This window comes from Amphiura filiformis, chromosome 1 (genome assembly GCF_039555335.1).
Source record: "Amphiura filiformis chromosome 1, Afil_fr2py, whole genome shotgun sequence".
NCBI lineage: Eukaryota > Metazoa > Echinodermata > Ophiuroidea > Amphilepidida > Amphiuridae > Amphiura > Amphiura filiformis.
The window spans coordinates 77,551,901-77,579,003 of NC_092628.1; the positions used below are offsets into that span (position 1 = coordinate 77,551,901).

At 36.7% G+C, this 27,103-nt stretch overlaps 1 protein-coding gene across 1 annotated transcript; it reads left to right on the forward strand.

Annotated features, from left to right (window-relative positions):
• On the forward strand, positions 1–27,004 carry LOC140153751 (ankyrin repeat domain-containing protein 27-like). The gene is made up of 16 exons (XM_072176591.1): positions 1–139; positions 4,026–4,131; positions 5,661–5,697; positions 9,114–9,243; positions 10,187–10,243; positions 14,201–14,262; positions 16,727–16,883; positions 17,820–17,899; positions 19,563–19,722; positions 20,579–20,650; positions 21,150–21,254; positions 22,064–22,161; positions 22,714–22,807; positions 24,335–24,545; positions 25,256–25,361; positions 25,815–27,004. Exons 1-16 carry the CDS (start codon positions 89–91, stop codon positions 25,873–25,875), a joined length of 1,587 nt encoding a protein of 528 aa, XP_072032692.1. The 5' UTR covers positions 1–88; the 3' UTR covers positions 25,876–27,004.
• Positions 27,005–27,103: the final 99 nt, after the last annotated feature.

Here is a 27,103-nt window from a genome sequence, read left to right on the forward strand (position 1 = left end):
TTCTTATGCGTAGAAGAGGTTACATTGTTTGGCTCTCTCAGATTTTGGGGTCAAGGTTCTTCTGTCAATCAGGAAAAATCTGAGTGAGATGGCAGATCACGACGATTTGGAATTTAATCCGTTTTACAAATGTTTGCAGGTAAACAGACATTAAATGAGAGATAAATTCATTATTGTTTCATCTTAAGGATAGGGACTTCATGTCATTTATTGGCAATTTAAACACAAAATGAGCATGATATTTTAAGCTTACCCGTGCCATGACATGTGTTACAGTACCATCAATCATGTAGCCTGTAGGTATGCTAGGTGAATTCAAATTTGCCATAAAACTGCATCATTTTACATATCAAGTTAAAGTCCTTGAGTAAAGAAAGCCAAAACTGAAAACATTTTTGTCATAACACTTTCCGTAACAAAGTTACATCTTGTCAAAGATTGACTTTCATCAAAAAGATTCTGCTAACAAAATTCCCCAAAACGGCATTTAGGGGTGTTTCTAGATCTTAAGCTGAATTTATACTCGATCGCTTTTGCTTTTACTTACATTTCCAGAGCGTCAAGCCGATCAATCGATTCAAATCGCCGAGGCAAAAACGACGTCGCTTTTGCAAGTTGAAGAAATCTCAACTTCCCTGCGATATCGCTTGACACGTGAATGCGTCAACCAATCATATACAACCATCTGAATCTATTATTTTGTTAAATAATTTACCTTTCTCGATTATTAACTTTCGGTGATGAATTAATTTAAAGCAATAATTATTGACATAAATGGATGTTCTAAAAATGAATTTTGTGACATTTCGAACATTTTAATTGTCGTCTGCAATCGCTATCTCCGTGATACATTTTGTAAGTATAAATGCAAAAGCGACGAGCGATGAAACACAAAATTCGGCGATTGCTCATCACTTTTCAAAAGCGTTTAATCGCAAACGCTTGGCGATCGAGTATAAATTCAGCTTAAGTCTCATGGCGATAGCAGCTTTTTTTAATGGAACTGCTATCAAAATCCTCTAAAATTCCATGTGCGACTTGATTATCACCATAAAAATCATATATTTGGGTCAAGTGAAGTATAGAAGACATATTTATGTAGGTTTCCTTCACCGACCTATTTTCGAAAAAAATTCAAATTTCTAAGTAATATGCATTGTGTTTGGGCCCGGTCTCGGCGAATTTCGCTGACTAGCAAATGTGTTAAGGTGGTACTACACCCCTGTCTAATCTTGTGCCTATTTTTGCATTTTTCTCAAAAATCATAGCGCATTGGTGACAAGTAAGATATATCATAAAGGGGCAAGGACTACAACTACTGCACTGGAAATTTTATTTCAGCACAGAAAACAGTTGTGGAGTTACAGTCAAAAATGAGGGAAAACCAGTATTTGATCAATAAATCAATAACTACTTGCCTGATGTTGCTGAATTTTCAGTGCAGTAGTTGTAGTCCTTGCCCCTATAAAATACATATCTTGTATGAGAAAAATGCAAAAATAGGCACAAAATTGGTCAGGGGTATAGTACCCCCTTAACTAAGGTTTGCCTGGGATACCTACAATGTACATCATGCCATTAAATTAATTCCATCATTCATGCCATTCATGTCCATGATGGCCATGCATTGCCATTGCACTGCCACTGCACTGTCACTCACATGCTCAGTCAGTATCATTCATTGTATTACATCAGAGAAGATGTAAGAAAGAGTTATATACTTGAGATAATCCCGTAGGTAATGCTCATGTGCTGGTTTCATACTTTCCTGCCGCTTTGCCGCTAATAGTAATACATCACTGCACAGTTCTTCTTCTTCCTTTGAAGTGCAAACATTGCATGTAGATAGACGCACTGCGTTTGTGCGCATGTGTCGGCTCATAGACGACAGGAACTGAAGACTGGTGCAAAATATATACAAGTGCAAGTAAAAACCAGATGAGAGGAAGAGCTACTTCTGTGGACGATCCCTCACCGCTGATCATGACTTGAAGGCGTCAAGTGAAGGATAACCAGCTGGATCTTCTGGAAGGTTATTCCAGTCCCGGATGGTTCGTGGGAAGAAGGAGTTGGTTTGAGGAACGAAGAAGCGGGAGCTGTGTCCTCTGGTGGATGATGGGAGATGAGTCAGATAATGATCCCATGAGATGTCAACTAAAAAAAAAAACAGAAACGCTTAGGGCCCAGCGGCAAGCCGATACCGATATATCATGTATAAATTGTCATTGATCACTCCACCGGCGCTTTGCCGTGGCTGGGAGTTGAATTAAAATCAACTCGGAGTGGTGCCACTCTGACGTATGAGAACAAAATATGCCACTTGAAGTAATCAATATTGGTACTTGAATGGCGTGACTCACAGACTCAGTGACTTTCTGCCCATTGTAAGACTGATATATATGTTGTAAACTTGATTGCATAACATTAAGATTGCCAACTGATGTCCTTTGTATTTGAGTTTTCAATTATGAGAGTACTTCTGTCATTGATGTAAACATTGACAAAAAATGTCAACAAAACATGCTACTGCACAACTCTATGCCTGTGTGTGTGTGTCTGAGGGCCGATCTGAGGGTAGACTTCTCCGTAGTCCACTTGCCCATTTTGCATACTCTGGCTATTACATTTAATCATAAAACTCTGATTTATATTGATTTGTGTGCAACTGATAGATTTTCACATCTGTATCTGATCTTTTCAGTCACCGCACCCCTCTGTTTGTTAGCTTCCCAAGTGGACTACTGACTTTGCCTTGCGGTTAAGATTTTTAACACGGGACTCTATGGAGAGTTAGGCCAATTTCTGGCCTAACTAAAATTGGCCATGATGTAATGCATCTTTAAATGGATCTGCCTTGTGATTGGTCGCCCATATCTCGCTATGGTTTAAATCTTCCGGGCCCATACCATTACCATTAACTACACCGCACACAACTATCTGTGGTATTTGAGGCGCTTTTGTGTTGACGCGAAAGTTAATCTCTCATCAAACATCTAGCGCATCTTGTACTATACCATGCTTACATGTAGTACTTGTGGTTAATGGACTGATAAACAAGTATGCTTGACAGTGTGTTTTTAGAGAGCAAAGTCCCGGGGCAAAGTTCTGCTTAAAATTCAAAGTCCATAGTCGGATTTTCGTGGTTCGCTTATCAATAAACTGGTAGATTCCAAAATCAGAATTGTTCAGTATTAAAGTGAGCCATTATAATTATGCAAGAAAATGTTGCATTCAATTACTTTTATTGTCACTAATCATCTGATATTCTTAATTCTTTATGACCATTTTACTATTGAATACTTTAATTTTAATAAACATCAGTACAATTTTGATTTCAACGAAATGGGTTCACCATGACTAATAATAACATATTTTTAATAAAATTCGACTATGACATAGTCTAATCTGAGGGCTGATGACACACATTCGATAGGTGTATATACACATCCACTTGAAATATCCTATGATGATGTTGTTTTGTGTGTGACCGGCCATCAGGGTTCGGTTTTTGCTGGGCAATGTTTACATCAATGACAGAAGTACTCCCATAAAAACATGTTTTTGCCGAGAAAGTGGCAATAACTGGCAAAAACCTGTTTTTGCCAGTTTTTGCCTGGTTTTTAAACCGGCAAAAATGGCAAAAAATGGCAAATACTCGTATATAGTCACTCAAATATTAAAACAAGTACACAGAAAGCTCACAAACAGTAAACATGCAACTTTTAATGAATCATTCAACATATTTTTTGTCTTATCAAGTCCTTAAAATGAAAAAGTTTTGAATTTGATATGCTACATTTCAGTTAAATGCTAAATGAGTATCAAGGATGTGAAACATGTTTCATTTTTTTTATTTGGCCTTATCACCAGTTGAAATAAGCTTGAAACTTCCTTTAAAAACTTTTCATTCCTCAAAATTTCAACATAAATTAATAAAAAAAAATTGCAAATAAAAAAAATAATGCTAAAGTGTCAGGTGTGTCTGTTGATTGTATTATATATTTTTCTTATGTTTTCTTTTACAGACTAGTTTCCGTGAAGCATTTGAATATGCCCAGGAGAATTGTTACCTTGTGTGTATACCTCAGGCAGCCTCCTTAGTGGGAGTGCAAATTAGCCAGGCATTTGTAGGTCAGTATAGTTCAGTACATTAACATTTCATTTGTGAATTTTGAGTGAAAGGTTGCTGATTTGGGCAATTTTAGGTTAAAAATGAGCTATTTTTGTGTCAGCTTTGGTCTTCTTGTGGGATATGAATGATGCAGATACTGAGATCCATGGTGGATATTACAGTACATGTATAACACACTTTTTATCTATGACACACCCTCCTAGGGGTGTAAATTCACGGATATTTGTCTAACCGTTTAAACGGACCACAATCCGGTCGGTTAAACGTCTAAACGTATGTAAAAAAAAGTTTTATATTTTTCCTACCCTTACACAAACTCTAACCCCTTCCCAAACCTTACTACATGTACATACAAACCCACTTAAGCCCAACTAACATGATATCCTTGCCCCAACCCCCAAAAGGGAACCCCCAAATCGGACCTATATTTAGCATGTTTAGTAAATGCACTAATATACATGTATATAATAAAGTTTCAATTACTTTATTTAGCCTCATCTCATCAAAATGGCAATTTTTTATGGCTAATTATAGGAAGGAGAACACTTTCACATAATCTTGGAAATAAAAAAAAAATCCAAAATTCTGAAAATACAAAAAAAGCTTTTTTATTCTGGGTAAGAATTTTTTTCTTGCATGCAACAGCTTTTTTCTTGCAGGTTAGAAATTTGATAAATAGGTCCATGCATGCATTTTGTATATGATGACCTATTTATCAAATTTCTAACCTGCAAGAAAAAAACTGTTGCGCCTGCATGTAAGAAAATAATTCTTACCCAGAAGAAAAAAGCTTTTGCACTTTAATGTATTTTTTTGGTATTTTTAGAATTTTAGAATTTTTTTTTAATTTCCAAAATTATGTGAGAGGGTTCTCTTTTATTTTGTTAGCAATAAAAATAACAATTTCGATGACATGAGGCAAAATAAAGTACGGTAATTAAAACATTATAATTATTATCATGCATTTAAAAACATTAAATATAGGTCCAATTTTCAGGTGAAATCAATTTCTCTCCTAATTCCCTTTTGGGGTAAGGGCAAGGGTTTTGGGTTAGGTTAAAGGTTAGTTGGGCTAGGGTAGGCTTGTATACATGTAGTAAGGTAAAGTTTGGGGTGGTTAGACTTTGTGTAAGGTTAGGAAAAACATTGAAAAACTTTTTAAAAACGTAGACACCCTTACACCCTCCCCACAAACGTTTCAGTAGATTGGTCTTACAATAATACACTATCATTAATTACTTTGTTAAAACTCCAAATAATGTTTTTGTGGAGAGTGTCTGCCTCTCATCTCTTTCGTCAAAAATAACCTTGTTTAGAGGCATATATGCTTGCAGACAGAATTCTGAGAGCGTAGGGCTTCAAATTTTTGAAAAATTGGTTGGTTTGACAAGGAATGACCCTCTTAACATTATTAAAAAACGGAGACAAGTCACAAACATATCAGCAAGCAAAAATTTAAACATCGGCTCTCAGGAAGAGCAAACAAACATATTTTCTTACAATTTTGCTCTTATTATATTTTTGCCAGAAACTCATCTTTTGAAGCCATCACCTATGTTACAAGAGTAAGTAATACTTTGTTCATTTTGTATCTTATTTGTTTTTATTTCCAGAAGATTGGTTATTTTAATTATTTGTATTCCTGGAATTTGCATAACATTTTTGGCCCCCACATATATGTGGGGCTTATGTTATCATCCAGATTGTTGTTTGTTCCCCTGTTTGTTTCTTTGTTTGTTTGTTTGTCCGGGCGGAAGCAAATCCATTACACAACAACAACCCTTCTAGATGTGCAAGATTACATTTTAAAGAATGGATACAGGTTATGCTACAGGCGTTTTATTTATAGACTTAAACTTAAGCATTTGATACTGTAAATCATGATATTCTGATTAGGAAACTTAAACAATATGGGGTATATGGGGATGAATTATTATGGTTTAAATCATACTTAAACAACAGAGAACAAACTGTTAATGTTAACTCAACTCTTTCTGACTTTAGGCCAATTGATATTGGTATTCCTCAGGGCTCAATTTTAGGTCCTTTACTGTTTATCATTTTTGTTAACTGTTTACCTAATGCTGTGTCTGAATGTAAAACTGTAATGTATGCTGATGATACCTCTTTAATGTGTAAAGCTAAAATGAATCTGATCTTAAAATTCAAATGGAGTCATGTCTAAGTAGGGTAGCTGAATGGTTCAAAGTAAACAAACTCACTTTAAATGTTGAAAAGACTAAGTTTATGATCTTTGGTACAAACAAAATGCTTGAAAAGTTCAACAATGTACATTTATTATATAACAACAATGATATTGAAAGAGTAGATGAGTTTAAATATCTAGGTGTAAAATTTGATAGCAAGATGTCTTGGTCAGCTCACGTTGATAATGTTAGTAAAACTATTTCCAAAAGAACTGGCATAATAAAACGTATAAAATATTTCCTTCCACACAAAACCACTGTAATGTTATCCAATGCTCTTGTTATTCCCCACTTTGATTATGGCAGCATGGTCTGGTCAAATTTTAGTGTAGAGTACCATAATAGGCTTCAGGTACTTCATAATAATTTAGCTAGAATAATTCTCTCAGCAGATATAAGGACACCCACTAATGATTTAATGAATACTTTGCAGTGGGTTAAACTTGATCAAAGATGGCATAATACTCTATTAATGACTGTTTTCAAATGTTTAAAGAATGAATATCCATCATACTTATCTTCTCAATTTGATTTTGTTCATGATAACCATAATCATATAACTAGAAATCATACTTCTAATACATTGATTGTTCCAAAATTTAAATCAAATTCAGGTCAACGTACTTTTCACGTCAGGGCAGCCTATGCATGGAATTCTTTGCCACCAACAGTAAGAGCGCAGATGGAAAATATGACTTTAGGCCAATTTCAGTCAAAAATTAAAGAAATTTAGGCCTGTCTTTATCTACATTTTGTTCATTTGCTTGCTTATTTTTTGTATAAATATAATTATTGTATTTCTGTATTTTGAATCATGGTACTTATAATTTTCTTGTATTTGATGATACCATTATACTTATTTGTAATACTAGTATATTATGTATGCTATTTTTGTAAATATTGTGTATCGTAATATATTTTGTTGCTATAACATGTATACAATGAGGGCCTGCTTGAAAAGCAGTGCTTGTCACTGAAGCAGTATTACCCTCAATAAAGAAAGAATAAATAATAATAATTAATCCACTCTCCAGCTTAAACGCTATCACCGACCAACTTCATTATTATGTCTTCAGAATCTTGCATCCTATACCTTTGTACATAACCCAGCTGTCTGATAAATTTGTGTATCGGTCACCTGGAGCTACAGGGTTTTTTCATATCTGTAGCCTCTTCATAGAGTGCATAGTTCATATACTTTATGTGTAAAAGTCTGTTGGTGTGATTTTGTTGTTGTTAATGTGACAAGCCATGAGCAAAAATCACATTTTTGACCAAAAAAACACATTTTAAACCAAAAATCACTTTCTTGACCAAAAATCACATTTTTGACCAAAAATCACATTTTTAACCAAAAATCACGTCAAAAATCATTTTTGACCAAGAGTCGCATTTTTGACCAAAAATAATGTTTTTGATCAAAAAAAGATTCTGAAGACATAATAATGATAAAATTGACGGATAATATCGATGATACCTGAATTTATCAGTCTCGCTAGAGTTTTCAAATATCACGCTCGACTTCGCCTCGCATGATATTTGAAAACTCTAGCTCACCGATAAATTCAGGTATCACACTCAATCCGTCCAATTTTATATCAAACTTGGTACGGTGATTGTATATGGTTGCCTCGTGTGCTGTATATTTTTGTGTCGCATTATTTGCATATTTATGAATATTAATGAGCTCATTAGCATATTTTGCCTACATTGTCTTTAATCCACTCTGCAGCTCAAATGCAACCACCGATTAACTTCAAACTTGCTTCGGTTATAGTCTATGGTGGCCTCATGTGCTGTACACTTTTGTGTCATGTTATTTGCATATTTATGAATATTGATGAGCTCATTTGCATATTTGGCCTACATTGTCATTAATCCAATCTGCAGTTTTAACGCAATCACCGATCAACTTCATTATTATGTTTTCAGGGTTATTAGGAGTTAAGAAAACCTAATAATGATAATATTGATGATTATTGCATGATACCATAACATATCGGATTCGTCATACAAATATCGAACTCGCCGCTGGCTCGTCCGATATTTTTATGACTCATCCGATATGTTATGGTATCATGCTCAGCCATCCAATATTATATCAAACTTGGTACGGTGATAGGATATGGTGGCCTGATGTGCTGAATAGTTTTTGTGTCATTTTATTTGCATATTTATGAATATTAATGAGCTCATTTGCACATTTTGCCTTCATTTCCATTAATCCACTCTCCAGCTTAAACGCAATCACCGATCAACTTCATTATTATGTTTTCAGGGTTATTAGGAGTTAAGAAAACCTAATAATGATAATATTGATGGCTTATTTGCATGATACCATAACATATCGGATTCGGCATACAAATATCGAACTCGCCGTTGGCTCGTCCGATATTTTTATGACTCATCCGATATGTTATGGTATCACGCTCAGCCATCCAATATTATATCAAACTTGGTATTGTGATAGTATATGGTAGCCTCATGTGGTGTATAGTTTTGTGGAGGCCACCTTAATTACGAACCGCGTAATTCTAGTTAAACATAAGTTTGTCTGAAAGTGGGAAATAGCAGTAAGTAGTAGTATACCCATAGAACTGCCCATCTTTTATATCAGGTGTATTCCTTCAGTGACAGAAGATCTGTTGAAGGGTCCGTAAAGGAATGCAGTTCACTGAAGATTACTTGCTGAACACATTCACGGGAGAAGTCCAAGATGAATTTAAAAATAAAGGATTCAATAATGTGTTATGTTGTTTCTTTGTTGTCAACAGCCACTACATCAGCACAGACAAAGGTGGAACAAAAACCATTATCCTTGATGATGATATCATACTTACTACAGAGGGATTCAGGCACCCTGGAAGGACAAGGGTTATGTCAGAAGAACTGGGATATAATAAGGTAAGCAGAACTCTGCAATAGCAGTTGAGAATGGATTAAGAAGTTCTCTCAATGGTAAATTTTTGTACCAAGTATCTTTTATTCTGATTATCAAATTTATGAAAAAGCTGGATTATTGCACACTCCTTTGCAACTATACTTGTGAAATGTAGTAGGCTGCTTGTCTTGGACAGCATGCTCACTAGCTTAAATGTGGGTTTAAAACTATCCATATAGTATGACATGTTTTATAACACACTACCATACTGGGTAAATATTTGCATAAATTTACTTATATATGCAGTAGTGTAACTTTACTAAGCTAATGAGAGTTGATTGTGAGTTTTGTGTTGCTGACTCTTATCACCTTTTTACAGCCATGTCAGAAAGTCTTTTTGCAGAAATGATTCTATATAAGGCACTACAAACAAATTGGTTCGATCTTTGGATGGATCATTGATTCTGCTTTGATGCTTGTTATTAATGAATTATCAACTAATTAATCAGAATTAGCACTAATTTTATATTGATCAATATCACTACAGGCACAAATTACTATTTTATCACAATTAAAAATAGTAAATTAATTGATTTCATAAATAATGATAAACCAAGCATCGATGGTCGATCTAAAGATCGAACTAATTTGTTTCCATTGCCTAAGTTATTTTGACATTTTATTGAAAATGTGAAATATATCTGTTTTTTTTTCTACTATGGACTCTTATGTAAACAAATACCTCCAGAATAGAGGTCAATATTAAAAATGTTAAAGTATATTGGTCTGACTTTTTCTTGACTTCAACATTGTGTTGGTTATGATTATAAAGCTTGATATGTGTTATATAGTGAATTTTCAAAAATAATGGAAGCCTTATCATTAGATTTATGTCATTTATAGTCCTACAAATGTCATAGTATTTTTTCATTCCCATTTATAATGAGAAATTACCATTTTTTTCAGGAATATAAACCATTCAAACTGCTGATAATACAGAAGCCATTGGAAGGTGCTGTCAAGGTTAGTTTCACTCATATTTAGGGGATGATAAGTTGTCTAGATCCTAGAGTCCCAGATTTTTAGAGACAATTTTGAGAAAGCGCTCCTGAAATGTGCACCCCATAGCTAAACATAAAATCCTGAAAATGCTATCCCTATTCTGGTGCGCACTAAGAACCCCCATCCATGTTTGTTTTATAATAAACATATGGTTGTACATCATCATCATCATCATCATCATCAGTCGGCCGTGGACAGAATGGAGAAAGCATCAGAAGTATGCTGGGTCCAAAGTCTTCTGTCTTGTCTTGTCTTGTCTTTAGTACTGCCCAACACCCACTTCAACAGCGAGTCAACCGGGCAGGATTGCGATGCGCATGCAAATCTTTCTTGACACTGGTATGGTTACTGGTTACTGTAGTAGATGGTGCTGAACCGCTGCTTTGAATGATTTCTTGTCTTGGATTGTTGATATTGATTGTGGCAGGGTGTTCCAGTCAATTAGGGTTCGTGGAACAAATGAGTATTTATAGCAGTTCTTATTGCAGGAAATAGGGATGTAGTTGTTTGTGGATGATGTATTCCGTGAGTTCCTTTTGACCGGGCGCAGGAGTGTTCGCACTGGAATGGCGAGGTGACCCGCGACTGCTTGCTGGAAAATTGTCAGACGATCCGTCTTTCTTCTTATTTGAAGAGACTCCCAATTCAGTTTGTTTTTAATTGCTGTGATGCTGCTTTTTCTTTCACATTTCCCACTGACGAATCTGGCTGCTCTATTCTGGATTGCTTCAAGTTGATTTATACCTTGTTTTGTGAAGGGATCCCATACGGGAGAGCAGTAATCCAGAATTGGGCGAACCAGAGTTTTGTATGACATTTCTTTGATTTGACTTGGGCATGAGTATAAGTTTCTGCGAAGGAACCCCAGAGTTCTGTTTGCTTTAAGCGGCTATTTTGTTGATGTGTGAGTTCCAGGTGAGGTCATGTGTAAAATCTACCCCTAGATATGTGTGAGATTCGGCTTCTTGAAGCACCATGTTGTTAAGTGTGTACGAGTGTTTGATAGGTGATCTTGCATGTGTAATATGTAGCACGAAACACTTGTTTGCATTAAACTCCATCTGCCACTTGTCTTGCCAGACTGTAAGGGTATCCAAATCCTTCTGAAGTCTGCCAGCATCATCAGATCCGGCTATGGTTGAATATAATATACAGTCATCGGCAAACAAGCGCACATTTGTGTTGATGCCATCGGGTAAGTCGTTGATAAAAAGTAAAAAATCAAGCGGACCAGTCACAGTTCCCTGTGGTACACTAGATTCTACGTTCACCCATTCGGAGAATTCTCCATCTATGACAACCCGCTGTTTGCGTTTTGTGAGAAAAGAAGATATCCAGTTGTGGATGGAACCCCTGATTCCATAGCGGTCTAATTTCAAAAGGAGACTTTGATGTGGGACCTTGTCAAAGGCTTTTGTGAAGTCCATGACTATGAGATCTATTTGGTGTCTCTGGTCCAGTTCTTTGGCAATATGTTGAACGGTGGAGAGGAGTTGTGTTTCGCACGAGTGGCCTTTCCTAAAGCTGTGCTGTTGGCTACATATTATATTGTGTGAGTCCAGGTGTTGCATAATGTTGGAATGTAATACATGTTCCATAACCTTACTACAAACTGAGGTTAGGTTCACTGATCGGTAATTAGCTGGATCAGTCCGATCCCCCTTTTTAAAAATAGGGGTTATATTGGCACTTAACCAATCCTGGGGTACTACCCCTGACCCCTGTGTCAAGGGAGCGTTGGAAAATAATTGACAATGTCAAGCCTACCTCCTGAGCTGTGGTTTTCAAAGCCCATGGAGTGATCTCATCAGGCCCTGCGGCCTTGTGTGGGTTGAGGTCAGAGAGCATTTTGATTATACCTTTTTCTCTAATTGTAATATTGGGCATGGATGGAATACTACTCTTTTCCTCTTTTGGCAAGTCTGATAATCTCTCTTGTGTGAATTGCTGCCTATATTGTTCATTAAGTAAGTCCGCCTTCAGCTTGTTGTCAGTTACTAATTCACCTCTGTGTTTTAGCGCAGGAATGCCTGTGGAGTCTTTTTTAAGTGACTTAACAAAGCTCCAAAATTGTTTTGTTGACTCCATACATATGTTCTTGATATACCTCCTGTATGCTTTCTTGGTTGCTTTTTTGATTTTCTTTCTTAATTCCAGAAATTTCTCCCAATCTTCCTCTTTGCCATATTTTTTGGCTGTATTATATGCCCTTTGTTTACGTTTGTGTAGTCTTTTGAGAGTATGATTAATCCAGGGTGTGCTGTTCCTCTTCCGCACTATTTTGGAAGGAACATTATTATCAACTGCTGTTTTGAACCTGTCTCTAAATTCAACCCACAGTTCATCAGCATCAGTGTTAGAGATGTCTTTATCTCTAAAGTCATTACTTATACCCTTCACTTCTGCTTTCAGATCTGTGGTGTTGGCTTTATGATACATGAATATCTTTCTTGGTTTTTGCTTTGAGGTGGATGGAGTTGTGTGAATTAACACTACCGGAATTGAGTCATGGTCACTTATCCCCGGTATTGTGCTGGATTTGAGCACCAGGGAGGAGTTCTTAACAAACATGAGGCCTAAGGTGCTTTTACCTCTTGTGGGACCAACAACAACTTGCTCTAAACCATAATCATTGGCTACATCTATGAGTTCCCGACATAGGGTAGGTTTTTGACTACCAGAACGCACGCTTTGGGTATCCCATATGATGTCTCCAAGATTAAAGTCTCCAGCAAGATAAATATTACTGTACTGGTTTGGGTTCTGAATCTTATTCATAGATTCACGCAATCTGTTCAAATACTCAATCTTAGTTTTAGGGGGACGATAGTATGAACCAATCAAAACTGGTTTTGTACCAGTTACACTCATTTCAATCCAAATTAACTCACAATCTGTGTCTAAGTCATGTCTGTGTGCACAGATCATGTTATTCTTGACTGCCACTATGACACCTCTGTCATCAGTTGTTGAATCGCTGATGGTTGTAGGCCAATATCACTCTTGATGGTGTCAGGGTACTGAAGTGGCCTCTGCGTCTATTTGGTTTCCCATCAGGAGGGGTCCAGAAAATCAGTTGGGAGACAGACTGGTCAATTGTGTGAATGCACTGATCAGCAAAACATAAGCGATGTTGTCTGATCAGTGATGGCACAGGGGGGATGTCGCTGTACAACGCAGTGTTTGGAATGTGGTCTCGTCAGCTGACACTTAACACCCGATGCAACAGTTGTGTGTGGCATCCATTGAGTCAGTCCTCCATTTTCTTGGTAATGGTCTAAGTTTCTGACCCATACAACAGAATGCTTTCAACACAGGCCTTGAAGAGTGAATAAATCTCACATGGGAGTATTCAGATCTGAAATGAAAACTGTACGGTTGTACAGAAAATAGCATTTGCTTGCATGTGAAATGCTTATATCTGTATTTAGAAGAAAGCATTTGTAGATAGATCTGAATCTGAGATGAAAATACAATAATGTATTGTACATTTTCATCTCAGATCTGAATCTCCCATGTGAGATTTATTGATATTAAAAGTATCAGAATCTGTCCCCACATGCAAGACTTCCTTCTAAGTTTTTGATTCGAAAAGAGCAGGGGATCATCCCGGTTACGTTTGACTGTACTTCAAAAATACACTCATCTACTCTAGGTTCCAGAGTTAAAATAAGTACAGCTTGTCTGTTTGCAGTGCGCTAATACTCATACATATGAGGCCAGCACTAATAAGGATCGAAGAAGAAGAAGGGAGTTTATTAAAATAGATTATAGTATGAAATACAAGCTTTCCACAATGCCTGTGATTTGCATTAAATTGAGTGTAAACAAATTATAAACTTTTAGAAAAAAATAATGCTCTCAACATATGAAATTTATCTGTGACTTGATTGCTTGATTGATATTCTTACTTTGCAGGGCAGGCGGGGTTCTGCAGGTCTGTCTGATCAATTTCTAACACCTAGGATAGGATATTTTGAGTAAGTTTTATTGATATTCTTACATTACAGGGCAGGTGGGGTTCTGCCGGTTTATCTGATCATTTTCTAACACCTAGGACAGAATATTTTGAGTAAGTTTTATTGTGTCTTACCAGGGATGCGAGACTTTTTTTATATGTGGAGTCTCGCATCCGTGCTTTGACATAAGAGTTTGGCTTAGAACTTGGCTTAAAACCCATGCCTGCTGGATACTATGCCCTCATGGTTAGTAAAAAAAACAAACCTTCCTACCATGCTTCCTGTAATAGCAAAAATTGTCAATGCTTCTCTTGCATCAGGTGTATTTCCATAAGGTTGAAACATTCCATCATAAAACCTGTTATTAGGAAGAGCACCATGGATCCAAACTCATTTAAAGTTATCACCCCATTGCGAATATTACCTTTCTGTCTAAAGTAGTGGAAAAGGCAGTGACATGTCAGGTTACCGACTATTTGGACAGCAATTGCCTTGGTGAACAACATCAGTCGGCCTATAGGCGAAACCATAGTATGCAGACTGCATTGTTAAAAGTTAAGAACAATAACCTGCAGTCTTTTGACAAAGGTAATGCTGTCTTTATGGTTCTATTGGACATGTCCGCTGCCTTTGATACTGTGGATCACAGTATCTTACTTCATAGGCTTTAGACTAGATTTGGCATCTTGGTTTAGTACAAAAAAATGTACATATTTTCATAACCGCACCGTAAAGGTCAATGTCAAGAACACATTTTCCAAAGAGCATTTGCTCACATACTCACTTCCTCAGGGCTCTATAGGCCCACAACAAGGGTGTACGTTACATGGATGGTGGATAATATGCTCCCAACTTAATCAAGACAAAGCATAATTCATTGTTTTTGCAAATAACCGTGTTTTGCCTACGCTTCAGAATTTTCAACTCAAACTTGGTAATCTGTGTATTCATCCAAAATCATCTGTTAAAAATCTTGGTGTTATGCTTGATTCTTCTCTAAACATGTCTGTTCACATAAACTTAATATTTCTGTTAATTTTCACATACGCAATGCTGTCAGTGGGTTGGTACTGTCTCGTCTAGATTACGCCAATTCGCTTTTACTTGGTGCACATGCGAAAGATCTTATATATTTGCAGCGCTTCCAAAATAAAGCTGCGTGCCTTGTTTTTAGTTGTGGACAGGACCAGCCTTCTGCCAGCTTACTACTACTACTACAAAGTTCTTAGGGCGCAATTCGCAAAGAAAGCATCATTGCGCTTACAATAAAAAACAAATACAGAAGAAAACCAGCTTGCTTGCTTGACGAGCTTCACTGGCTTCCAGTTAAAGAAAGGGTTCATTTAAAATTACATTTGTGTGAACTTCTGTACATTTTCAAATGCATTAATGCTCAAGCGGCAAGTTAACTGATTGATCTAATTAATCGCTTGAATAGTAGTGTTGCGCTCAGATCTCCTCATCTGATCTCACCCGCCTTTGGGTTCCTCACTCTTTTAGAAAGGCTGGGGATGCTTCATTTGCCATAGGTGCTCCCAAACTATGGAATGAGCTCCCTACTTAGATCAGAGAGATGGAGTCGGTGTCTGGGTTCAAGTGCATGCTCAAAACTCATCTTTATCCAGATTGCTGCTTGTTTTTGTATTTTTGCTTTAATTGTTGGAATTGCTTTGTATATTTGCTTGAATTGATTTTGTAAATGTTTTCTTTTAAGGTGCTCTCTGCTTTGTGGAGCACCATATAAATGTTTTATAATAATAATAGAAAAAATAATGATCAAGTCAAAGTAACATAAGTGTTATCTTTGTTCCTTTTTATAATCTTAAATAACAAAAATCCATTTACACAGGAAGAATTCAAATAGGAAATGAATAGAATTTTATGCTTGGATCTTGAATACATTTCACAAAGCCTTACAATAATTTACCACACATAAGCCCTAATTAAATCAACTAGCGGAATGCCCGCGCTAAAACGGGCAGAATCGCTGATGCGATTAGGCTTCATGATGATAGAGACTATTACAAGCCTCCCGTTATCCCATCCCGTAAACAATAACCCCATAAGCAAGTTTAGTTGACTTTGCGCACCCGTGCGTGCGAGTCAAGTGGCGTGCGTCGTGTACGCCGACGGGCTAACGACGGCGCGCTTTCTGCTAGACATGTGGACGTGTTAGTTGGCATAACCCGTAAACAAACAGCCGCTATTATATTTGACCGAAAAACTCTTTTTTACTGATTTTGAGGCCAATTCTTAACCGTTTTCAACCAAATCAAGATCAGTCCATTCCCCGATCTCCAGTATGAATTTGGCGACATTAGGATCCAAACTGACGGAGTCTTTCGATGCACACCCCCACATACAACATTTCGCTATTTATAGTAAGATTGTAAGCCTTTGCAAGATACTTTATATTCATAGTAACATGTATAAGTGTCCCTTGAATATTTATTTTATTTTTATTTTTGCTGTAATTGCTTTTTAGGAATAAGAAGTTCTTGAATTTATTCCCCGAGAATCGACAACATATCGCTAGTCTAGATATTAACATACGACAGTTTAACACGACGTATATGATAGTCAAGGGCTATCTGGATGCGGCTGCTCATAAACTCAGACAAATGTGGGAAGTCAGCAGAGAGGTGAGTAGGTCAATCAATACTAGGCCAAAATTAGTTTTAAAACCCATTTTTATTTGTTAGTTTTTATGCCTCCAGCAGTATACACCAGGCACAAAAAGAAACTCGTCAGTTATATTCATCCTTGCTGTTCAATAACTTGATAACTTTGGATTATTCTGAAATATACATTTCGTTAATTGGACTTTTGCTTTCTCATTTGACACCCTGTTCGTGAAAAACGAACAAGAATTAACCAAGATATGCGCCTCCAAAGCCTGAAACCCCCAAACCAAAAGTTGCATGTTCAATGATTTTCAATGGGAACGCATCGTTGTATTGCACACAAGCACCACGGGCCAATCAATAAAGCACACAATGTAACAGGCACAATTGGATCATTAAAATTGCAACTTTTCATTTTGGGGTTTGAGAGTTTGAGGCGCATATCTTGGTCAATTCTTGCTCAATGTTCACGATCAGGGTGTCAAATGAGAAAGAAAAGTCCAATTAACAAAATGTATATTTCAGAATAATCCAAAATTATCAAGTTATTGAACAGCAAGGATGAATATAACTGACGAAGTTTTTTTGTGCCTGGTGTAGTCCGGTATATACAGGAATTTAATGATGACCCCCCACTGGACTCTACCAACCAACTTTTTTAGCTTCCTTTTATGGTCCTATAATACATTCAAGATGTTAACAAAAAATGATTCATGGCACTCTGGCCATATTCAAGGTTGGGTCAACACAGTGTTCAAATTTCAAAGTTGCTCAAATCTGGTTAACAAGCACACCAAATTATTCCTCTCATTGCAAGGATTTGGAAAAAGTATAGTTTGACCTACCTGCAACATACCATTCTTGAGTTATAAGCAAAAAGACTGTAGTTGTAATAAATAGCCTACATTTATAATAATAACCAATAGGAAAATACCTCTTTTTTTCCCTTCACAGGCTATTATAGACAACAACCATTATGTGAGATTACAGTCTGACAGCAGATTAGAAGATGCAATATCTATAGCAGTTGAAAGGTGAGATATAAAACTATTGTCAAAATTATAGGCATTGGATTCAATAGGATAAGAGTTGCTTACTTGCTTAAGTCGAGTGTTGTCCTCAAACTGTGATGGTCCTCCATATCTTCCTGTCTTGCATTGCTGTTGTCATGTCAGTATAGGTTCAAGTCCGGTGTCTTGCCTTAGAATGTCGACATATGTTAGGGCAGGTCTTCCTTGTTTTTTTCCCATGCTTCGGAATCCAGTGCACCTATTTATATACAGGTTCTGTCTTGCTTCTTCAGCCTTGACCAGCAAACCATGTCCTTCTTTCCCTGATTTTGTCTAATAACTTTGGGAGGTCACCATACAGCTCTTTGTTTGTCATATGTTGGTCTGGTGTAACAGCCATCCAGCTCCTTTGCCAGTTTGGAAGTGACAGTCCATGCCTCACACCCATAGAGCAGTACTGATTCAACTGTTGCTGTAAATAAGCATTGTTTCAACCTTGTTGAGAGCGATGACTTCCAGATCTTAGCCATCCCATTACAAGCACTCCAGGCTGCTGCTTTTCGAATTTTACATCCTTTTCTGAGCTCTGCATCCATGCCCCCAGGTATTTGACATCTGTGACCTCCTCAATCTGTATTCCACTGTTTGTCTTGACTGCGAGACCTTTGTTGTGGTTAAATGCCTTGAACTTCATTTTGCCAGCATTCATTTTCAGTCCGACCTTTCCTACTGATGTTTCTACCTGGCTGAGCAACTTGTTAGCTTGATCTATTTCATCTGACAATAATGCTATCATCGGTGAAATCAAAGTCAGTGACAACCTCTGGACCAATGCCCCTACTTTTTCTTCTTTCTAAATTGTAGTTGGAATCCAAGTTCCTCTTCCTTACCCTCTATTGCAGTCTCAGGGCATATCCAGGACCACTACAAATAGATATGGAGCAAGAGTGTCACCCTGCTATGTACTAGCAGGAGGAGACTTACGTACTTTGCTTCCCTTTTCACCTTACGGCTAGCCAGTGACAAGTTGAATTGATTTGCAGCATAGGAGTGTTTCAAGCAAGCAAGCAAGCAAGAAGAAAAGTTATAAAAAGTAATAGAAGAGTAAAAATTGTAGGAATGAAGGAGAGGGAAACAGCAGCTACAATTACATCTACAACTACATGCACTAGATGCATCACTTAAACCTGTGACATCTTTGTCACCCACCACCAGGATAAGAGTACTGTAGGTGAAAATGCTACACAAACCATAATAAAATAAGCTACCAGTTGTATGAAGAAATTTCATGCATATTTGAAATCTATCTGATGTATTTTAAACCTGGGGAGGGGGGTTACTCATAGAAGTTGAAAGTGGACCCATCAATATACCAATTTTAGAGCAATTTGGACCTATCGATATACCCAAGTCACAATTTGGGCCAGACTGAACAACTTTTACCCAAATGTGTAGACATTTCAAATATTTTCTGAAAAAATTGAGAAAATTTTGACAAAAAATACCCATCCATTTGCTAAACTTGTCCTAGAAAAAGGGGTTATTGATACACAAAAAGGCCAAAAAATGCAGTTTACAGTACATCCCCGTATGGCCATTTGTACTGAGTACCCCTCAGGGTATGTATGTTATTGAAGACAGTTTTGTTAATGCCACCTATTTGTTATTATTTATACACTTGAAACAGTTACATCATGGGAGGCGTACATTCCAAAGTAATCAATGCAGTCACAACTCAGTGTGCTGCAGGAGACAGAAGGTTAGCACAGAAGGTTGAAGAATTACAGGGAGTGACAGGGGAACAGCTTGGGCTACTGGAGGAATTTTGTTGTGAACTACCTGGTGCTGTAAGTTGAATAATAAGACTTTCATCTGAATTGTTTTGGTGTAGATAATCATAGCAACTTTCCTTTCCTCTTATCATATTTCTTATCATCATCCAACTGCAGCTGTGTGTATGTATACTAAAATAATGAGTATCGTAAACAAATTTATTTGTGCATCAAAATTAGCCAAATTTGTTCAAGTCATCAAGATCAACTATATGATGGCATTTAAGGGGTACTACACCTGTGGTAAATTTGTGACTATTTTTGCATTTTTCAAAAATAATAACACACTGGTAAAAAAAGTTATGTATATTATTGGGGCAAGGGATCCAATTACTACACTGAAATTTCAGTAACTCAAGACAAGCGGTTCAGCATATATGATAGGAAATGAGGTACATCCTAGCGGTACCTTATTTCTTATCATAAATAACGAACCGCTTGTCTTGGGTCACTGAAATTCCAGTGTAGTAATTGGATTCCTTGCCCTATAATACACATAGCTTTTGTTACCAGTGTGTTATTAGTTTTTGAGAAAAATGAAAAAATAGACACAAATTTATCGAGGGGTGTAGTACACCCTTAAAGAAAAAAATTGATGAGATTGTGTAGACCATCCATAGTACTTTCAGTAGAAATAACTTTAAAATAACAAAATACCCCCCCATTAGATATTATTTAAAAATCAGCTCATGAGTATCTAGTAATAAATAAATACAAGAGGTATAATCCATTGAAAGCATGAGAATCAATCTAACTGCTAGGCAAATCCGAAAAGCTTGCTAGTAATATGAAATCAACTTTGATTCATGCAAATTTAATTAAAAATCTGTTGAAAATCTAAGTGTATTTCTGTCATTTATTTTTGTTGCAGGTGGTTGAATTAGCAAGACTAGATGGCATTAATAATCCACATGAAAAACTGTTATGTCTCAAAGCAACTCTTGTAAGTATTATTGTAATGTTGTGAGTTCCTGAAAAAAGATTTTTTTCGCTGATTCAGATCACTATATTATATGTAAATAAACACTTGAAAAGTTCAAAAAAAGTTAGACAATTGTTATGACATATTCTTTGCAGAGAGTTGTGATCAAAACATTTGACTTTGTTTTAGCCTTGAATAGTGGTTTTTCACTTTCGGAAAGGAAAGAAGGAACAAAAAAGGAGAGAAGATGAATAAAGAAGTCTGAGTTTTCCCCTGGGTTTTGACCCCACGACCTATCACGTGCCAAGCACTCCATCGGCGACCGGTAGCCATGAGTGTTTCACTGGCCTGGCCAACGAAACTGTGCGTATATGAGTTAGGGTGATTGCATTCCAGCATCATGTGGGATGCATGCATGTGCAGCGGTTTTGCTCTGCAAGATTTTGTAAGATATTTTAGAGTAACTCTCGCAATCGAGTTCTGTCCTCAACCTTTTTACCATTTCTGTGTTATCTTTCAGGACAATATTACTACTGAAGTAAATACTCATACAAAGAACCGGTCTGTCCCAGGTTCCAGTGCCAGCAATACAGTCCTCACATCGGATGAACTCATCCCATTATTGGTATGTTATGGGGATATGTGGCTTTTAAATTGAGACATTGATATGAAGTCAGTGGAGAATAATTACATCATACCCTATATTTAGCATACACCTTATGTGCAATTTATGTCTTGGTTGCAATGAGGCATCACACCCTTACGATTCTGTGTGGAGGGTATTCCGTAATTGTACTGTAATTGGTATGTCATGGGGATATATGGCTTTCAAATTAAGACATTGAAAGTTAAAAGCATGCTGAAATATAAAAAAATAAAATACAACCATAATAATAAAAGTCACACAAAGCAGCCTTTTGAGATTATGTGATTCAGGGGACAAACTGGAGAATGTTTTGTGATACTGATGATGACCAATTATTTCAACCTTATCAGACTTCACTGATTAACTATTTGTGTTATTAATTTTGTAAACTTCTTAACAAGGTCTATGAAATGTAGTTACCGTATTCGTTCCAATAAGCGCCCATGCCCCAATAAGCGCCCACCCAGGGTATTTTCAATTTACTAAAGGGTACCATTAATGTTGAAGTGATAGATGTCGATACAGTGATGTACACTTGCAATACATTTTCTGCATCAGAAAAGTTACTAGAACTTCTCAAGACCCTTTTATAACATACGTAAATTTGTCTCTAATAAACGCCCCTTATGAAAAAAATTAAGTAAATGAGGTAAAAAAAATGACTTTGTTAAGCGCCCTGGGCGCTTATTGGAATGAATACGGTATTTCAAAATATGTTAAATAACAAGTTTTATTTTGCCAAAAATCAATAAATAGTTGACTCTACTGTTGAACTGATTTTGTTTTAGGTTATGGTTATCAGCCATGCTAAATGTGGTCACCTAGCAAGTAATCTATACTATATGGAGAAGTTTCATTGGGTGAAGAACAAACATGATGAAAAGGGGTAAGCAGAACTTGCTAGAAATATATATCAAACTGGTATAAGAATTTCAATCAAATCAATCGACACATTGATGAGACAGTTTATATTTCCAACATGTCCTTGTCAGGAGAGCTTTTGGGATGAAGTGATCATGTATATTGTTAAACACTTCAGAAACGACTTGTATAATTTCATTGGCATGGATGGGACACTCCATCATACGCCTTGGTGAAACCAATGGCGTTTGCTCAGTTTATGTAATTCTATAAAGAAACCCTAGTATAAACTTTAATTTATCAATTAATGAATATTAACATTAACTTTGATTAAAAGTGTTTAAGAATGAGGATAAATGTATTATTTTTAACGCATCTATCATCTCATATAACTACCAATATTTTTGGTGTAGAATAACTTGGCCATAGATTTTGTTGTGCTACTTTAAAAAAAATGATATCGCCTGTTTTATATGAGACAATAGATGCACAACAGAGGGTCAAAACAATATCTTTATTCTCTTATATTTGATATGAGCTAGGTATTGATTACATTTCAATATGTTTCTTTTTTTAGGTACACATTAGTCACATTTAAAGCAGCTATGGAATACATGAGAAACACAGACTTCTCACATATCAGAACTAGTCAACATAAACTCAAGAAAGAGGTAAGCTATCTCACACCTTGATCTCCTTGTCATGCTAGCAGTAAGTAGCCTGCAGTCATAATGAATCAAGCAGCTATGGAATACATGAGAAACACAGACTTCTCACATATCAGAACTAGTCAACATAAACTCAAGAAAGAGGTAAGCTATCTCACACCTTGATCTCCTTGTCATGCTAGCAGTAAGTAGCCTGCAGTCATAATGAATCAAGCAGCTATGGAATACATGAGAAACACAGACTTCTCACATATCAGAACTAGTCAACATAAACTCAAGAAAGAGGTAAGCTATCTCACACCTTGATCTCCTTGTCATGCTAGCAGTAAGTAGCCTGCAGTCATAATGAATCAAGCAGCTATGGAATACATGAGAAACACAGACTTCTCACATATCAGAACTAGTCAACATAAACTCAAGAAAGAGGTAAGCTATCTCACACCTTGATCTCCTTGTCATGCTAGCAGTAAGTAGCCTGCAGTCATAATGAATCAAGCAGCTATGGAATACATGAGAAACACAGACTTCTCACATATCAGAACTAGTCAACATAAACTCAAGAAAGAGGTAAGCTATCTCACACCTTGATCTCCTAGATAGAGAGAGTCATGTGGCCTGCAGTCATATTGAATCAAGCAATTAGTGATGCACAAGTTATGTTATCCACAACAGACATCATTTCCAATATAGCTATAAGTGGCCTGCAGTCATATTGAATCAAGCAATTAGCGATGCACAAGTTATGTTATCCACAACAGACATCATTTCCAATATAGCTATAAGTGGCCTGCAGTCATATTGAATCAAGCAATTAGCGATGCACAAGGGAAGGTATGCATGTTATCCACAACATAGACATCATTTCTAATAATAGCTATAAGTGTACTCTATTCTGTGGTCACTCCCAACTCTAATCATAACCTAAACCCTAATGAAAATCTTAACAAAATCTCTTAAACTAAATTTACACTCAATCGCTTTGCAGCAAATCGATTTTTACGCATGCTCAGTGATTACTTCCGTTTGCAGGGCATTAAGCCGATCAATCGATACAAGCCCCTGAGGCAAAAAAAAATGTTGCCTTTGCGAGTTGAAGAAATCTTAACTTCCGAATGATGTCTCTTGTCACATGAATGCATCAACCAATCATTTTCTACCAACTGGATCTATAATTTTGCCAATTAATTCAACTTTTTTGATCATTAACATTCGGATATGAATACATTGAAAACAATTTAATTATTGACAGCAATGGATGTTCTAAAAATGTATTTTGTGGCCTTTTGAATATTTTAATTGTCATCTGCAATAGCGATCGCTGCAAACCTAAATTGCAAAAGCAAGGAGCAATGCATCAAAAAAATGTGGCCATTGAACATCGCTTTCCAACAGCAGTGCATCACAATCAGTCAGTGATTGTGTTTGTGTATAAATTCAGCTTTCCTAATCTCTTAGTGTGGCAGTCGTTATTAAACTTTTGCCTCATTTGTCATAGTAACACAACATATATTACCTCATTGTATTTTACAGATGTCCATAGAAGAGTTAATGGCAGCATCTCAGAATGTGTATGCAGATGGCAATAACACACCATCAGATACAGAGAGGAGAAGACATCCATCAGGACAGGCAGATACATCGCTACAAATGAAGCTAGAAAATATAACACGCATGATGGAGTCTACACCACTGTCTTCCAATTCTGCAGCTCACGGTGCAGGTCTGCAACCCATATTTTCAGGTATATAAGTTAGTGGGTCTTCAGATTCAAGATCATTCATAACCAAGATCGTTCATGTCAGAGCTGCCAACATTGTGATTTTGGAATCGGGGAAATTTTAGAATTTGATATTGAATGTACTTTTGCATGGCGAGTGACTTGGAGCAAAGCCTCTAACGGGTGGGGTCCAGGGGCCCTGGCGGGGTTCCCAGAGGGTGGAACCCCAGAAACTCTGTGCGACATAGGCACATAGAGATGGATTATGTGACACAATGTGTCCAACAGACCATTTATGCACATGTTTGCACATTGCATGATTTCACACTGCAGTAATTGGTCATTAGCATTTTAGCAGGTTCGATTTTTTAAACGGCAAAATGCAAGTTGTGATTAAAATAAATTAGGTATAAATTTTACATTTTAGTGAAGAGTTGAAAAGTAATGGTTATGAATTAGATTACTAAATATTTTGCAACAGGTATATTTCCGGCATTATGAAAAATATATTTTACACATTTCGTTTTGGACCTAAGGATATCCCGCGGGGTACAGTAGGTAGCTCACATGTGGCCATTACATAAGATGGGTTTCCACCAATTATAAGATGTTTGTCACAAAGAATGCTTAAATGATCTGCTGAATTAATGATTAAAAAAAACTTTTACCAGAGATTAAGTGTTGGAAATTCTATAAACTAAACCCCATCTCTTAATGTTATTCTGTGCATGCAGGTTTTGAAGAAAATTTGGAAAGACAAAATCGTGGAAGAGCAGCACCTCCTCCCCCAGATGTGATACCAATAACAGACCAAAGATCATCTAGAGCATCTCAACTAGGGTGAGTTTTGTCAGCTAGCATTGAGCAACGATACCAGGGTTTGTCATACCAATGACTAGAGGCTTGATTTTCAAAAATGAAATGATGCGACTCAGATTTTCAAATTTCCCCACAGATATTATATAGTGAATTGTGTCTTTTGGCTCAACTTGTAACATATCTGGTAATAAGATGTGTATATATATATATCTTACACAAAACACAATGCAACTGTGAATTTTGAAAAATAAATGAATTGAAGACATACTTATAAATGATTGGAAACTTAGTGCAACATTCATCTACTGTACAGGTGATTGAAAGTATAACTGGATATTGCCTCCATTATGGCAACTTGAAGATGTGAAACAAATTAAATTAAAGTTTCAGAGAAATGTAATGAGACCATTTTTGGAGTTCTTGACATGGTAATATAATTACGTGTATTGATTTGGTTTTGTTTCTTTTGCGTAGGGACTTCCTCTCAGCATTGCAGAATGATGTCTTAGATGGGACATACGGCAAACAAGAATGACTGGTGGGAACCAAGCTGTCCTTTGTTTGTTAAATCTCTGCATAGATGCATTTAGGTGTGAATGTTGAACAAGTTGCGAGGATCCAAGAAACGCAATTTAGCTACATATTTCCTTCATTGCGCTGACGCTTTCATGCGAAAACATGAAGTATATGTATTAATGTACCATGAATTTCCATGAATTACTAGAGTTTCTACACAATCCATAGGAAATAGTAGTTGCTTAGGTTTCAGTTCTTTGTCTAGCATCTTGGAAGTGTTGAAAGTATTTCAGACAGGTGTCAGCCTGTGCAACAAAAACAACACTATTTTATTGGAGCCAACCAATTCAAGGCATCTTGGTACTGATGTCAGCTGTCGATCACCATGACTTAAATGTCTTTATGCAATAATAGTGTACGTCATGCCCAGATCTAACATTGACTGAAACTTTTAGAAGGCTGCATTTTTATTTACCCCTCTACTGTAATTCAAGGTTTAAATATATTTCTTGGCTTTATTCCTGCATGTATAGTAGTCATGTGAAAACATCTTGTAAAGATACACCCTGGATTTGAATGTTGTTTCATGTTGCTATATTGCTGGAGACTATCATTCAAAGAATACAGCAGCAATGGGCTATTCCAGTTGAAAACTATACACCCCCTATGGAAGATATGACATTAATCTCCCACACAGGGGGTGTAGATTTGAAATGGAGTTGTCCATTCAGGTAACCCCATTTGAAATTCACACTCCCTGTGTGGAAGATTAAGATAATGTCTTCTATAGAGGGTGTATGGATTTAGACTGGAATAGCCCAATGGCATATCCTATAGACCACTTGACATCATTGTTTATCAACAAAGGAGAGGTACTGGTCAATCGATATGCTTGAATGAACCGCTACGATGTTCAATGGCTTTCTTGTACTATATGAAATGTGGCGGGCGATTTAAAATGCACATGCCCTGAGCAAACTATGGTGCGTACACACACTGCAGGGTAAAGACCAATGGAAATTGCCATAATTTGTGCGCATACTGCCGGGCAGTGCGCATAACTGCCGTCACATGTCAAGTGGTTTAGACAGGACTGTATGTAGCAACATAATCAGGGTTTGAATTTAGTCATCCTCTGCAGGAATTCAATTGTACATGTACCAGGGGTGTGAGAGTTCTTCTTTTCAGCTGATTTCCTCTTTTTTTGGCCAAAATTTATGTGTTTTTATGTCTTATATTTGGCGTTT